The sequence below is a fragment of the Oryctolagus cuniculus genome, chromosome 6, assembly GCF_964237555.1.
Source record: "Oryctolagus cuniculus chromosome 6, mOryCun1.1, whole genome shotgun sequence".
NCBI lineage: Eukaryota > Metazoa > Chordata > Mammalia > Lagomorpha > Leporidae > Oryctolagus > Oryctolagus cuniculus.
Genome location: NC_091437.1, coordinates 4039855 through 4054644, shown reverse-complemented (window position 1 = coordinate 4054644; position 14790 = coordinate 4039855). Strand labels below are relative to the sequence as shown.

At 47.5% G+C, this 14790-nt stretch overlaps 1 protein-coding gene across 5 annotated transcripts in view; it reads left to right on the top strand.

Moving 5' to 3' along the window:
• Positions 1-14790, top strand: part of MCC (MCC regulator of WNT signaling pathway) — a 446323-nt gene that overhangs the window by 300370 nt on the left and 131163 nt on the right. Inside the window, exon 1 of one of the 5 annotated variants that reach the window (XM_051834536.2) lies at positions 2435-2770. The exons of the other annotated variants lie outside the window; for them this stretch is intronic. Coding sequence (XP_051690496.1) covers positions 2729-2770 — 42 coding nt within the window. The 5' untranslated portion in view covers positions 2435-2728. Of the gene's footprint in view, positions 1-2434; positions 2771-14790 lie in introns of those variants that run through there. 5 annotated transcript variants of the gene reach the window in all.

Here is a 14790-nt window from a genome sequence, read left to right as displayed (position 1 = left end):
CCGTACTCCTTTCCCTCGTGATTTGTTCTCCCAGACAGCTGACTCCTCGGGAGGCCATCTCCTAGCTTTACGTTCAGTGAAAAAACTGTTTGGCTTTATTCCCCCGAAGGAATAAGGGTTTCCCTTCTCACTTTACTGTTCCTTGTTTTGTGTCTGTTTCTCATTACATTGTCTAATACTGGCTTCTGATAGTCTTTCTCTGTTTTAGTTGGGCTTGGGAGTCAGGCAGGCATTTTGATTGTTGTCTCTGCCCCTGACCAGCTGTGCGACCCTGGGCACATTTTTCAGCCCCCAAGAGCCAGTGAGCTCACACTTGTAAGATGAGCTTGATCGATGGCGCCTGCTTTGAACAGATGATTAATTGACATGACACGTGTACACCCTCTCACGTGATGGTCGGGTGACATGCTGACGGCCTCTTCGTACCACACCCCTCTAAGAAGTGGTTCCCCGTCTCTCTGCTGCCGTGTTGTTAACTTGATGAATATGAAGACACGAAGCCTTCAGCTTCTTGGTCAGATTTACTTTTTAAGTAAGACTGCAGCCACTGACTGCCTTTTGATACAGAATAAATTTGAACCGCATGGAATTCAGAGGGGGAACACTTGATGCTGTATTTCTTCTTGATTCCCTATTTCATGATTGTGCTGGAATCAAAGAATCTTTTGCATGTTCTTTTGGTAAATGCTGAGAATTTATTTGGTCAGTTGGTTCTTTTCATGAAGCTTGGAAACATTTGGCTGCAGTGAGACAAGACAACCACAGGTCTTTGCAGGTGGACTAAAGTCTTTATTATTTTATTTATTTATTTTTTTTGACAGGCAGAGTGGACAGTGAGAGAGAGAGAGAGAAAGGTCTTCCTTTGCCGTTGGTTTACCCTCCAATGGCCACTGCGGCTGGCGCATCGCGCTGATCTGAAGCCAGGAGCCAGGTGCTTCTCCTGGTCTCCCATGGGGTGCAGGGCCCAAGGACTTGGGCCATCCTCCACTGCACTCCCAGGCCATAGCAGAGAGCTGGCCTGGAAGAGGGGCAACCGGGACAGAATCCGGCGCCCTGACCGGGACTTGCTGGTGCCCCCATAATTCTGTCCATGTTCTGAGTGTGCAGGGGACCTTAAGGAGATGGAATGTGACCTGGTGCTGGGTGTCGGGGTGGAGGCTGGCTCTCCTTTGTGGGCATTTACTTCTTTGAGAAAGAGTTCATTGACTTCCTGTTTTGGCATGGGTGCACGTGGATGCAGGGGGCCGGCGCTGTGGTGCAGTGGGTTAATGTCCTGGCCTGAAGTGCCGACATCCCATATGGGCGCCAGTTTGAGACCCGGCCGCCCCACTTCCCATCCAGCTCTCTGCTATGGCCTGGGAAGGCAGTAGAAGATTGCCCAAGTCCTTGGGTCCCTGCACCTGCGTGGGAGACCTGGAGGAAGCTCCTGGCTCCTGGCTCCTGGCTTCAGACTGGCGCAGCTCCGACCGTTGCGGCCAACTGGGGAGTGAACCAGAGGATGGAAGATCTCTCTCTCTGCCTCTCCTCTCTCTGTGTAACTTTGACTTTCAAATAAATAAATCTTTAAAAAAAAAAAAAAAAAAAAAAAGGAAATGGAGGACACTTTACCAGGGCCACAGTTAATAAGTGGGGAGACAGAAATGCGAGTCCTGGTGTGCCTGGGACCAGAACCCATGCTTTGAACCACCTCGCTGATGTGTTCATGTTTCCTGTCACACAGTCACATGGTGGGAATTATATGAGTGGTATAAATAAGGACAGGCTGAACACAGAGCAAAGGTTGTTGTATTTTGGTGTTAACAGGTGTTTTGCCTTTTTTTTTTTTTAAGTGTTAATATGAGAAAACAGAAACAGTCTTGATTTTGGCAAGAAGAGTTTGGAGTTAGCTTTTAGGAGGAGGTGATAGTAAAGGTGACCTTGAAAGATAAATAGTGGGGCCAGCGCTGTGACATAGTGGGTAAAGCCGCCGCCTACAGTGCCAGCATCCCATATGGGTACCAGTTCCAAGTCCCAGCTGCTCCACTTCCAATCCAGCTCTCTGCTGTGGCCTGGGAGGGCAGTAGAGAATGGCCCAACCCTTTGGGCCCCTGCACCCTCGTGGGAGACTCGGAAGAAGCTCCTGGCTTCGTATTGGCACAGCTCCAGCCATTACAGCCAATTGGAGAGTGAAGGAGCAGATGGAAGACCTCTCTCTCTCTCTCTCTCTTTCTCTCTCTCTGTCACTCTCTCTCACCCTCTCACCCTTTCACCCCTCCCCTCCCTCTCCCTCCCTGTCTCCCCCTCCCTCCCCCTTCTCCTCTCTCTTTGTAACTCTGACTTGTGAATAAATAAATAAATCTTTAAAAAGGAAAGATAAATAGTGGTTTTAAAAGGGTATGGCTTTAATAGATGTATGTGGCCAGAGTTTGTGGTAGTGATGAGGCAGGTGAGAAATGGAGGAGAAGCTACAGGAGATGAAGATTTTGGGGAGTTTGAAATGGCTGTGGCTAGGCGTTGAGGAGCCTTGTTCTCAAAAATCCCTGAAGCAGGTTTTCTGCACTGTCATTCCTTGCTGGGGCTGCTTTGTGCATTGTAGGATGTTTACCAACATTCCTGGACTCCACCCACTAGATACCAGCGGCACCCTCCCCAGCACTGTAAAAACCAAAAGTGTCTCCAAACATTGCCAGATGTGCTCTGGGAACAAAATTGCCCTTGTCTGAGAACCACTGCCCTAAAATGAAGGAAGATGAGAGGCGCCCACCCCTCTGGAAGTAGAGCAAAGCCCAAGGTAACTCATGAAAGGGTGTGTAAACTTGAAACTTCTTCAGCATCCCAGAACTAATAGATGTTTTCTGTGAAAGCTACATGTTTTGATTTGTTCTTTAATATATGTGTGTTGATCTTAAATGTAAAAATAGTTTAGCATTTATATCAAAGTGTTGCTGTAGGGTGAACTTCACACACTCAGATGTCAGGCAGGACAGCTGAAATAGATGAAGCAGACTAGGAGGTTTTTTGTTGTTTTTGAAAAGGATGTAATGTTAGTTACAGAAGGCAATGACCAGAGGGGAAGCTGTCCTCATTTGTAGTCTGTCGTCACCGTACCTGGTGCAGTTCTTGGGCTGCCAGGGTTCAGGTTGTTTAAAGAAATCTGGAGACATACCGAAGTACTTGAGTTTTTATGTTCATGCATAGTATTTTCATAATATGTATTTTTTTCATGAAAATTTTAAAGATCTCTCACATGCATGGATTTCAAAAGTTTTTGCACCAAACATCTTAAAAAAAAAAAAAGATTTATTTGTTTTATCTGAAAGGCAGAGTTTACAGAGAGAGAGAGAGAGAGATCTCTTCCTTCCTCCTGTTCACTCCCCAAATGGCCACAATGGCCAGAGCTGGTCTGGTCCAAAGCCAGGAACCAGGAATTTCTTCCAGGTCTCCCACATGGGTTGCAGGGCCCTAAAGACGTGGACTATCTTCCACTGCTTTCCCAGGAGCATTAGCAGGGAGTGGGGTTGTCACTGGAGAAAAAGCTAAGGGTCTTCGCACAAGAAAGAATTCAGGCGTGAGACCGCAGTGGAAAAGCAGAGTAGCAGAGTTTGTTAGGGCAGGGACATCCACAGGAACAGATGGGCGTCTCCCCAGACAGAACCTGAGTGAGTGCCTGGTTTACATTTAGGCTGGGGTGTTTAAGGGATGGGTCTTGCCTTCCCGCCTTTTCTCTCCCTCTCCTCCTCCAGAACAAAGGACTTGTTTTTCAGCTGAAGTTGTCAGAGGAAGCCTGGCCAGGGACAGCCAGGGGCTTCTCTCTAGGGTGCCCACCTTACAGGAAGAATGTCTATCAGGCCAGGTAGAAGGAGCGGCACCACATGGAAGGTTGTCGGGGTCCGGCAGAAGTGGAGCAGCCAGCACTCGAACCCCTGTCCATGTGGGATGCCAGCATTGCAGGTGGCAGCTTTACCTTTTACACTACAATGCCGGCCCCAGTAAACCTGTCTTTTTATTATATTTTCCATGAAATTTTTGAAGCTCCCTCATATTTTTATGTTAAATTCATTTATATTTAAAGCAAGTTCAAATGACGGAGTGTGAGGGAGACTGTGCAAACCAAACACAATGTACCTGTAGTCCCCTGAGCCTTATGTATTGTAGCTTCTAGTGGCTTCTGGCACACACTTGCCACCTGCACTGTGGATTTTCCTAGTTTAAGAAACAGGAGGCAAAGGCACAGCAACCCTGAATGGGAATGCCTTGTAGATGTGAACAGGTAACAGTTGCCAGGAGCTGCTGTTGCACAGGTATGGGGGATACCCTGAGGACCCCAGGGGTCTGTGTGTCCCCTGCTCCCCTTCCCACCCATCTCAGCAACAATAGCTTCAAATCAGTCATAGTCATTTGGGAGCATGTGTCGTTACCCTCAGCTGTCCCGCAACTTCAGTTAAAAAAAAAAAAAAAAAAAAAAAAAAAAAAAACTCATATTCTCCGATTTCACATCTTGTCCATGACCTGGTGTCTCTCATCTGAGTGCACACTTGTTTGCTTGTCCTTCTCAAAAATGAAGCCCAGAAATGATCTAGGCTGACCCCTCCTTCCCTCCCCTCCTGCAGGCTCCGTTACTGTACTGTCTGTGTTGCCTTGGCAGCGTGGCATGCGTAATTCACGATGAACTTAGCATGAACTGGAATCCCTAAATCTCGTGTATGTGTTCTGCTGCTGAGCTGTATTCCTCTCCTTTACTTCAGTAAATTACTTCAGCATGCTTGGGGTGGCAGTGGCTCAAGTGCGCTTGAGTCTGGGAAGCTGTGCGTTCCTCTCCATGCTCCACACTGATGCTGGGTTTTAAAATGTGTTTGCTTTTGAAAATAATTATTTTCCTCCTTTACCTGTCTGTCATCTGTCAGTTCTTGTTGATCACTGTGTAGCTGTCTCTAGCCTTTTAATCAGCTGCTTCTTCCAGTCTGCTGTGGGCTGGGGAATCTGTGTGTTCTGTTAGGATCATGGAACTGGGATTCTTACAAGGTCAAACGAGGGATGGGGTGTGCGCGTAGAGCCTCTTTGGGCGGCAGATGTGTGACTGCAGGGAGGACAGCGAGGCCTCCTTGCTGACCACAGCAGAGTCTTTTGTTTCTCTTCAGTTTTGAGGCCCACAAATGTGTTCCCTCTGGGGCTTCTTCTTCTGCCCTGAGTGGTCTGTTCCTCTTCATATGACCACCCCTCAAACCTCTGATTACCTGGACAGTTGACACCTTGTCTTGAAGGCAGCTTGGACAGTGCGGTGCAAACATGGATGAGCTCAACCCGTGTGCCCAACCCTCTCCTTACAGAGGCCGTGCTTTGGCCACTGTGGAGAAGCCATTTATACGTGGGGATGGTCAGTAGCCATCTGTGACCTAACATGCATGCCTGCTTTTTGCCCGCATTAGTGCAGTAGGTGGGAGTGACATGCACTGTCTTGAGCTCCTTCCCGTGGCTCCCTTGGGTGCCTTTGCAGTCTTAGAAGGTGAAAGAAGTGAGGTTTGGGTTTGGAGAGAGAGGTTGTCGGAGAACTTTTTCCTTCCACTCACTAGAGTGAGTGTCATTGAGCCCTTCATTTAAAGGTAAGACTGTGTCTTAGGGTATAATTCTAAAACTGGAGAAGTGGAGGTGAAACTGTTGGCCATCACGTCCACCTTACTCTGTCAGTGAAATCTGAAGATTCTACCGAGTAGTTGTGTATTTTGCAGTTTCAGACTTACTCGCTTGACTAAGAGGTGTCTGTTTCCTTTGATATTACTATGAATAAACCTTACTGACCTCTGTTCCTATAGCTTATAGGAATTAAGCTGTAGAGCAAGACTACATACTAGTGCACAAATTAGCAGAATGAAGTCTTACAAGTTGGTCTAATTTTTCCACCAGCACCCTTTTAACCAGTCCACAGACACAAAAATTTAAGTTCTGTTTAGCAGTTAAGGAAAACCGGTTGAGTTGGAAGGAAGCTCTGTGGCAAGGAATTAAAGCTGATGCAGCCTTTTAGACTGTCTTGAATAAACATCAAGCTTTGGGTTGAAGACATGAATTATCCCATCACATTCTGCAGGAATACTGACGTTGTCCAAAGCCATCTTGAAAAACACCTGGTGGTCACTGGGAAGGCAGTCCTTTGAGAGCAGAGTTCTAACATTAAGAGAATACAATTCTTTCAAAGATTACTCTAAGTACTAAATGCCAGCTGTCTCCTCTAATAAGCTTTGTAGGTGAGTGGAAGGGAATTTTGGTGTTGGACATTCGTTCTCCTTTGCAGCTCTGCAATTTGGGATAGTTACTCCGGCCTCCGGGTTTCTGTTTGCACAGCTGAGAGATAGAACTGGAATTGTGATGATGGGGCAGCCAGAGGGCCAGAGCGGAGGTTAAGTGGCAGGAATGTGGACAGGCCGAATACATGTCAGCCCTGCACCCCCCTCACCTCTCTGTTCCCTCAAGTCTGGTTCCATAAGGAAGTCAGATTCTGAGCATTGCCCCCCAATGGCCATGGCCTTCAGACAGTCCGCACCCTGCTAGGCTGTGCTGGCCCCGCTTCCCGGTGGTGCTCTGGAGATGGGTTTCGGATCAGTACTGTCTCCTGGTGTCTGACTTGCTCTGGGTGTGTTCAGACAACAGCCCCTCTCTCTCTCTGCTGGGTGCTGGATTCCTGTTACTGCAGCTGCTTGAGGCAGCGTGACAGACATGCTTCAGAGGCCTGTTTGGAACTGAAACCCTTTGGTGAAGGGGCAGGGGTGCTCCTAAGTCTAGAGTGCTGTCTGGGGTGAGGGACTGGGGTTAAAACATTCCGTGGACACTGACGCCAATTCTACACTCTTTTTTTAAAAAAGATTTATTTACTTATTTATTTGGAAGTTGGAATCATAGGGAGGGGGAGGGAAAGGGAAAAATCAGTCTGCCGGTTCACTCCCCTAATGGCCACGAAGGCTGCGGCAGGGCCAAGCCAAAGCGAGGCATCAGGAGCTTCTTGCAGATCTCCCGCATAGGTACAGGGGCCAAAACACTGGGGCCATCCTCTGCTGCTTTCCCAGACTATTAGCAGGGAGCTGGATCAGAAGAGGAGCAGCAGGGACTTGAACCGGCACCCATATAGGGTGCCAGCATCACAGGTGTTGGCTTAATCTGCTATGCCACAGCGCTGTCCCCTATGTCCTTCTTCTGAGATATGGACAAATGTCTTGAAGAGTAATCTGATATTTTCTCCAGCCTGTTAGCTGAAGGAAGATAAGATTTGAAACAAGCCATATATGAGGGTACTTCAGTAACTTCATGGAATAGTGGAATTTAAAAATTATGTGCATTTTCCATAAATTTTTTGAAGAGTCCTGCAGTTGAAACAGTTGAAATTTAGGGATTCTTGTTAAAAGTGCAGTGTCTCTCCTTCTCTGTACTGTGAGTATGCACATGTGCTGGATTGTACCTGCCCCCTTCTTGCCCCTCCCCAGCAGGTTTCAGTCAGAGCTCTTCTGTCAGGAGTGAGAGACCTGTGCTTTGGCCACTAGATCGCACTTCAACCTTTTAAATCAATATCAGTAGGGAGCAGATGGGGCCGCTGAGACAGCCGGCGCCCAGCTGTGTTGGCCTAGCATCTGGTCTCCACGGGCCCAGGTGGACCATCATGTGCTTCTGTGTGAGCTGCTCTGCCCACCTGGACACCCTCCCCGTCTCATTCTTGCTGCCTGTTGAAATCCTTCCACGCTTAGCTCAAATGCTCACTGACTACGAAAATCTTCCTTGCCCACCTCAAGAGGGAGCTGCGTCTAGCCCTCCTGAGTTGTCCAGGGCATGTTATTGAGCCCCTGGCAGGGCCCAGGTCACAACCTCCTGCGACAGCAGTTATTGGATGTACTGCTTTTTTTTTTTTTTTTTTTTTTTTTGACAGGCAGAGTGGACAGTGAGAGAGAGAGACAGAGAGAAAGGTCTTCCTTTGCCGTTGGTTCACCCTCCAATGGCCGCCGCGGCCAGCGCGCTGCGGCCGGCGCACCGCGCTGATCCGATGGCAGGAGCCAGGAGCCAGGAGCCAGGTGCTTTTCCTGGACTCCCGTGGGGTTCAGGGCCCAAGCACCTGGGCCATCCTCCACTGCACTCCCTGGCCACAGCAGAGGGCTGGCCTGTAAGAGGGGCAACCGGGACAGAATCCGGCGACCCGACCGGGACTAGAACTTGGTGTGCCGGCGCCGCTAGGTGGAGGATTAGCCTAGTGAGCCACGGCACCGGCCTGGATGTACTGCTTTCTGCTCTCCAGGTGGTCATTCCTTGTTAGATAGATGTGCAGCTAGTGCTGATTGTGCCAAGCCTCACACTGGGAGCTAGAGAGGGAAGTGTGGGAGCTCACCGTCAGGTACGGAGTGCGGCGTGGAGGTACAAAACTGGCCATGGTACGTGCTGTGCAGTGAAAGGAGGGAGCAAGCACGCTGATTTCCACGTGAGTGTCCTGATGTGGCTTTGAGATCTTGCCTTTTGAAGGCAAGAGAGAGTCTTACTCATTTACTCCCATGCCTGACAGAATACCGTACCCATTGTGCTTTGAACGTGTCACCCTCTAGTTAGAATGAAGGATTTGTGCCCATTCGCCACAGTGACACTGGGCCTGGATGGAGTGCTGTAGTGAGGAACAGGTGCAGAGGTGTGCAGGTAAATACTGACTTAATGAAGATGTTCTGTGGAGTGTGTATAATGCAGTTAAATCTCCTCTCATAGAAACCTCCTTGGGGGCCGGCGCCGTGGCTCACTAGGCTAATCCTCTGCCTTGCGGCGCCGGCACACCGGGTTCTAGTCCCGGTCAGGGCGCCGGATTCTGTCCCGGTTGCCCTTCTTCCAGGCCAGCTCTCTGCTGTGGCCCGGGAGTGCAGTGGAGGATGGCCCAAGTGCTTGGGCCCTGCATCCCATGGGAGACCAGGAGAAGCACCTGGCTCCTGCCTTCGGATCAGCGCGGTGTGCTGGCCGCAGCGCGCCAGCCGTGGCGGCCATTGGAGGGTGAATCAACGGCAAAAAGGAAGACCTTTCTCTCTGTCTCTCTCTCTCACTGTCCACTCTGCCTGTCAAAAAAAAAAAAAAAAAAAAAAAAAAAACAAAAACAAAACCTCCTTGGAAGCATTTCACGTATGACAGGGGATTCCCCTGATGTGACAGCTAAGGAATAATCCTTGGGAAGAGGAGAGTGGTGGCTTTCCCTTACACAGTCCTGAGGACAGGTCTGGTTGAGCCCTGTGGGTGATGTGAGCACCAGGTGTCACTGTGTGTGACAGGGCTCTGATGATGGCAGATGACAGCTGGCAGGAAGCCCCGCACCTGCAGGATAACTGTCCAGCACCTGGGCAAGTGTTCACAGCGGGGCTGCCGTCACAGTAACAAGACGTAGGCATCCCTCACCTGCTTCTACTCTTTCCTTTCCACTTTGACACGTGAGGACTGGAACTCTCCAGGTAGATACCTTCATCTGGGTTGCGGTTTGCTGGTTTGTCACCTGTGATACTGTGTCCCTTCCTTCATGTACAGTCTCGCATTTTGTCCCCTCTGGGGGCAGGAGGGCATAATTATATCATCCTGGAGCTGGAAACTGAGGCACAGAGACCTCATTCGTTGATGGCAGGTGCACATCAGAACACAGCAAGTCTGTGGTGCATGATATTTCGTTCCTACTCCATTTTATAGTCAGAAATGCAAGGCGTTTTCATTCAGTGCTGTCACTTCGTGTAAGCCTTTGGAATTCATACATGTTATATTCTAATTTCCTAAATATTAACCTCAGTGATCATAAACAACAGAGCAGCTCAGCCAAGCTGTAGTGAAAGCGAAGCTATTTCTAAATTATAGTTGAGACTTTCAAGGCTGATCATGGTGTTATGACAAATAGTTCTGGTCTAGAATGCTGTGCTCCTCAGCATTTTCTGTTTACAGCAGAACTAAGAAAACTGCTGCCTGAGAATCAAACCTTCCCATCAAAACCCATCTTTAAGAATTGTCTAAACTGGGGCCAGCATTGTGGTGCAATGGGTTAAGTCACCACTTGCAACTCTGGCTTCCCGTTATCAGAATGTCAGTTTGAGTCCTGTCTGCTCTGGTTCCAATCCAGCTCCCTGCTTGATGTACCTGCAAAAGCAGCAGAAGATGGTACAAGTCCTTGGGCCCCTGCCACCCATGTAGGAGATCTGGATGGAGTTCCAGGCTCCTGGCCTTGCCCTGTTGGTGAGGCCATTTGGCTCTTTAGGGAGTGAACAAGTTGATCAAAAATCTAGTTCTCTCTTTTGCATTCTGTTCCTCTGCCTTTAAAATAAATAAAATGAATAAATAAACAAGTCTGAATTTTTCTGGCAGTTTAGAGTAAATTTTTTTAATTAAGATTTGTTTGAAAGGCAGAGGGACAGAAAGGAGAAGTGGGGGTGAGGGGAGGGAAATCTTACATCTTCAGACTGCTGGCTCCCTCCCCAAGTGGTGGCAACAGCCAAGTGTGGCCAGGCTCAAACTAGGAGCCAAGGAGTCCGTTCTGATTTCCCTCAGAGGTACAGGGATCCAAGCACTTGGGCCATCATCCACTGCTTTCCCAGGTGCAGTAGCCAGGACTCTGATATGGGGTAGTAACTTAACCCGCTGTGCCACAGTGCTGGCTTCTAGACGAAGTTGTCTTAAATGGTGTCATCAGTTAGCACAAAGATTTTTTCTATCTCAATATGAGAATGTAGGTTTTTAGGGCACTGCTGCATTGGTCTAATTTAATCAATTTGACGAGTTGAAGCTGTGACTTTTCAGAATTAAAAGGTGGCCTTTCTGGATGATTGTAGATTAAACTGTGACCGGGTAAATGACTCGCAAAGCACAGTGCTGAACACAGATAAGAAGGACATAAATGACTTTACATAATTACAATTTACTTTGTTTCTCTGATTAAAATCTAATTCATACCTATGATGTTAAATTTAGAAAGAAAAATTACCTGAAATCCTATATCCAGATATGTTTTCCATTGATGCTTTAATGCTTTCTGTTATTGAGAGAAAAAAATGATCTTGTTTACATAGTTGAAATTTCTCCAGCATATATGCAAATATGTATTTGGGGGCAAGAGGGGCCAACCACCTCTCATATAAGAGGGATTTTTGTTAAGCAGCCTGTGGGTCATTGTCTTACCTGGAGATTGAGGAAGACAGACCCTGAGAGTGAGAATATTCTGCCCATTCAGCCTTACCTCGCCTGGGTAGCAGTGTCAGCAGGGTGGAGGAAGGGCCAGTGCGCCAGCCTCCCAGGTGGCTTCTCTGTGCAGTGTATTCCAGTCTGAGGCGTACCATATTTGTATTCTACATTTGACTTCTGAGCTGAAATCACTGTGCTGACAACCTGAAATAAAGAAGTTTTTTATGTTGAAAGTGTGGGAGACACAGGGTGGAATTATTGGCAGATTCCAAACCTTGTTGGGGATAGTTGTCACGATGGGCCAGCAGGGTCCAGTGCTAGTGAGAAAATACCCCTAAGGGGAGAGTGGGGCACACAACACCACCCCCCTCCTCTAAAACTGGGCAGTGAGGCTGCCAGGCCCTGGTCATCATTCTCTGGGTAAGAATGCAGTCTCTAGGGAGCAGTTAGTGCATCTTTGGGTGATTTAGAAGCAAGACTTAGGGATGGTATGACCCTAGTTCAAGTGAACACCCCAGAGCCCTTGGCTGGAGATGAACTTTTGGGCTAGGTCGAGTAATGTTGGATACTCGAAATACCTAGTTAGTTGGTCCTGCAGGTGAAAGATTGCAGAGCTGGGATTTGAACCCAAGCGTGCCCATGTCTAAAGCCCAGGCTGTTGTCAGCACTGGCTGGCCTGGCCCTAGGGCTCCCCAGTAAGAGTTAGATAGAAGTGGTAGGTATATCCTGAAAAATGCACATAGTTCCTTTTCTAGTTACTGAATTTTTTAGCAAAATCCTTCTGAATTTGACTACTGTATCCATTTGTCTTTTAGAGAACTTGTGTATGATTAATTGGTCAGTGAGAAGATACACTAACATTTTGAAAGAGATCAATAGAAATCGATTCCACATGTTTTAATAAAATCCTGCTAGCTAATGTTTTCAAAGAATCACAGTACAACCACAATGGCAACCAAAAAACCTGGAACAGCCTCAGGGAAAATTTCCTTTGGATTCCCTGTCTCAGGAAAGAAAAGCCAGTCACTTCAGAGAACTGAGCACTGCCCCAAAGTAGCTCCCATGTTACTCACAACCAGCGAACTTGCCTCTAACAGCATTTGAGAAGACAGATGTTCCCTCTGCTAGGCTGCAAATGGATTAAAGCAGGGTTGATCCTCATCTGTCAGAACAATTAACATGAGTAAAACACTTGCCCTACTTAAAGCAGATGGAGGGAAGGGGGCAGTAAGGGGAGGGGGAGGGTGTTCTGTGGCTCTACTCATGAGATTAATGTTGCTCCATGGGCAGCAGAGAGCACGGGATTTGTTTTCTGAATATTACATGGACTTACAGGATGTCAGTTGCTGCTGAAAGCGGACTGTGTTCTCACCGGGTCTCTGTAGATTGGATGAGGCTTGTGAGAAGTGTGGCTGTGGGGTGGTGCTGGGATATGTAGCCTTTTTAACAGTGAAGCATGACTTGGTGACCATTTTGTCCTCATCTTACGTTTAAGCTCTGTTGAATTTCAGGCTTACCAGTAACCTGGCTGCTTAGAGGATGTGTGATTATGGTTAGACTTTTATGGAATGAAGTGCGCAGATAGAAATGGAGTCACTGAGACCACAGTTCTGTCTGCAGAAGACTTCAGCTCCCTTCTGCCTTCATTAGAGCTGGATCCCTGCTCCTCAGGTGGGAGGAAAAGGAAGCAGAACGTATTAATTAAGAGTGAGCCATCTCGGAGGGGCTATGTTTCTTGGACAGAGTGGAATGGGGACAATGTTGAGGTTAGCACCACAGTGATGGAAGATATTTTCATGAGTGCTGAATCAAGTTTTAATTATAGGAAGCTACTGAAGAAGGAATCCAGCTGTTGGCAGAAGGGTAGCTGCTACGGTTTGGACAATAACTTGAATGCCTCCAAAGGCCCAACTGTTAAGCATTTGGTCCCCAAAGTCTTATGTTAATGGTGTTAATAGGGTGGAAACTTAATCCAATTAAGATGTTCAGAGGTGGGGGCCTTTGGGGAGTGATTAGATTGGATTAGGATGCTAGGAATCATGGTGGCTTTATGAGGACAGAGACATGCCCCCTCTGCCGTGGGATGCACTGCAGTATCTCCAGACTGCCAGCAGGAACACTGTCACCAGAGGACCGGTGGGGTCATCTGACCTTAGACCGTGAAGTTTCGCACCTGTGAGCTGATATCCACCTCGTTCCTTCGTAATGGCTCCTGTGCAGTATTGCGTGGTAGTAACAAAAAGCTAATAAAACGTAATTGTTACATAAATGATACAGTAGCTGTTAGTACAAGGGCCAGACTTGGAGCAAGAAGTGAGTATTACAGGATGGGTCAGAATTCTTTTATTCCTTCAAATTTGCTCCCCAAAATGTCTCTTCAAATAAATTTTCTGCCCTGGTAGCCCCTTCTCCTGTTTGTTCTTCCTCTTCTTGCTTTCTAGTGCCGTAACTACTGGGAAAGGATCAGAATCCTCTGCTGTCCCTCACCGTTTTTAAGCTTGAATCGATCTTGCTGGAAAAGCTGCTCTCTCTCACAGATACTGAGATGCTACACTCGGCACTGTCTTGTCCTGTGTCTGAACAAGAACAGCAACGGTGCCTGAGAAGCAGGAGTCACTTCACAATGACTTTCAGGAACAGGTTTTTTAAGACTTATTTATTTGAGAGATAGCGTTACAGATAGAGGGAGAGTGGGAGAGAAAGGTCTTCCATCCTCGGGTTCACTCCTCAAGTGGCCTTCAAGGGCCAGTGCTGGGCTCGATATGCAGTCAGGAGCCAGGAGCTTCCTCCAGATCTCCCACGCGAGTCCAGGGGCCCAAACACTTTAACCATCTTCTACTGCCTTCCCAGGCCATAGTGGAGAGCTGGGTTGGAAGATGAGCAGCAGGGACTTGAACTGACGCCCATTTTGATGCCAGCACCAAGGCAGAAGCTTGGCCTACTATGCCACAGTGCCAGACCCTCAAGAACACATTTCACTTGCACCTCGCTTGTCCAAATTCCATTTCAGTTCACATCTTCCCATTACCACTTACAGCCTCCTCTCTTGCTCATTCCTCTTTGTCTACCAGGCATGTATTTTTATTTGAAAACCCTATTGTTATTCTTTCTTAGGTTAGCCACTGTTTTGAGTATTGTTCATGTGGACAGTGGCTCTGTGTCTCAAATATGTGTTGTTTCACAGAGTGAAATAATATAAGGAGAAAAAATTCTGTCTAAATTTGAGAGAAATAAAATAATTTTATTTGATTTAAAATTAATAAAATTAGAAACTGCCTAAATATGATTTAAGTATAATGTTTTAACGTAATGGCATTTACTCAGTCATTGAAAGTACAAATAACGGTGGGCATTTGGCCTAGAGGATGAAGTGTCCAGTTAGGACATCACTTCTCGTATCTGGGTATCTACGTTCCATACCTGCGTTGCTCTTGACTCTGGCTTCCTGTTAATGCAGACTCTGGGAGGCACGTTGATGGCTGTAGTGACTGAGTCTCTGCCACGCACATGGGACATCTGGGTTGAGTCCCCAGCTCCTGGCCTCAACCTCAGCCGAGCTGTAGCCATTAAAGGCATTTAGAGGGTAAACCAGATCCAAGCTCTTTCTGTTTCCCTGCCTCTCAAACAAGCGAATCTTAAAATCGTATAAATATGAAG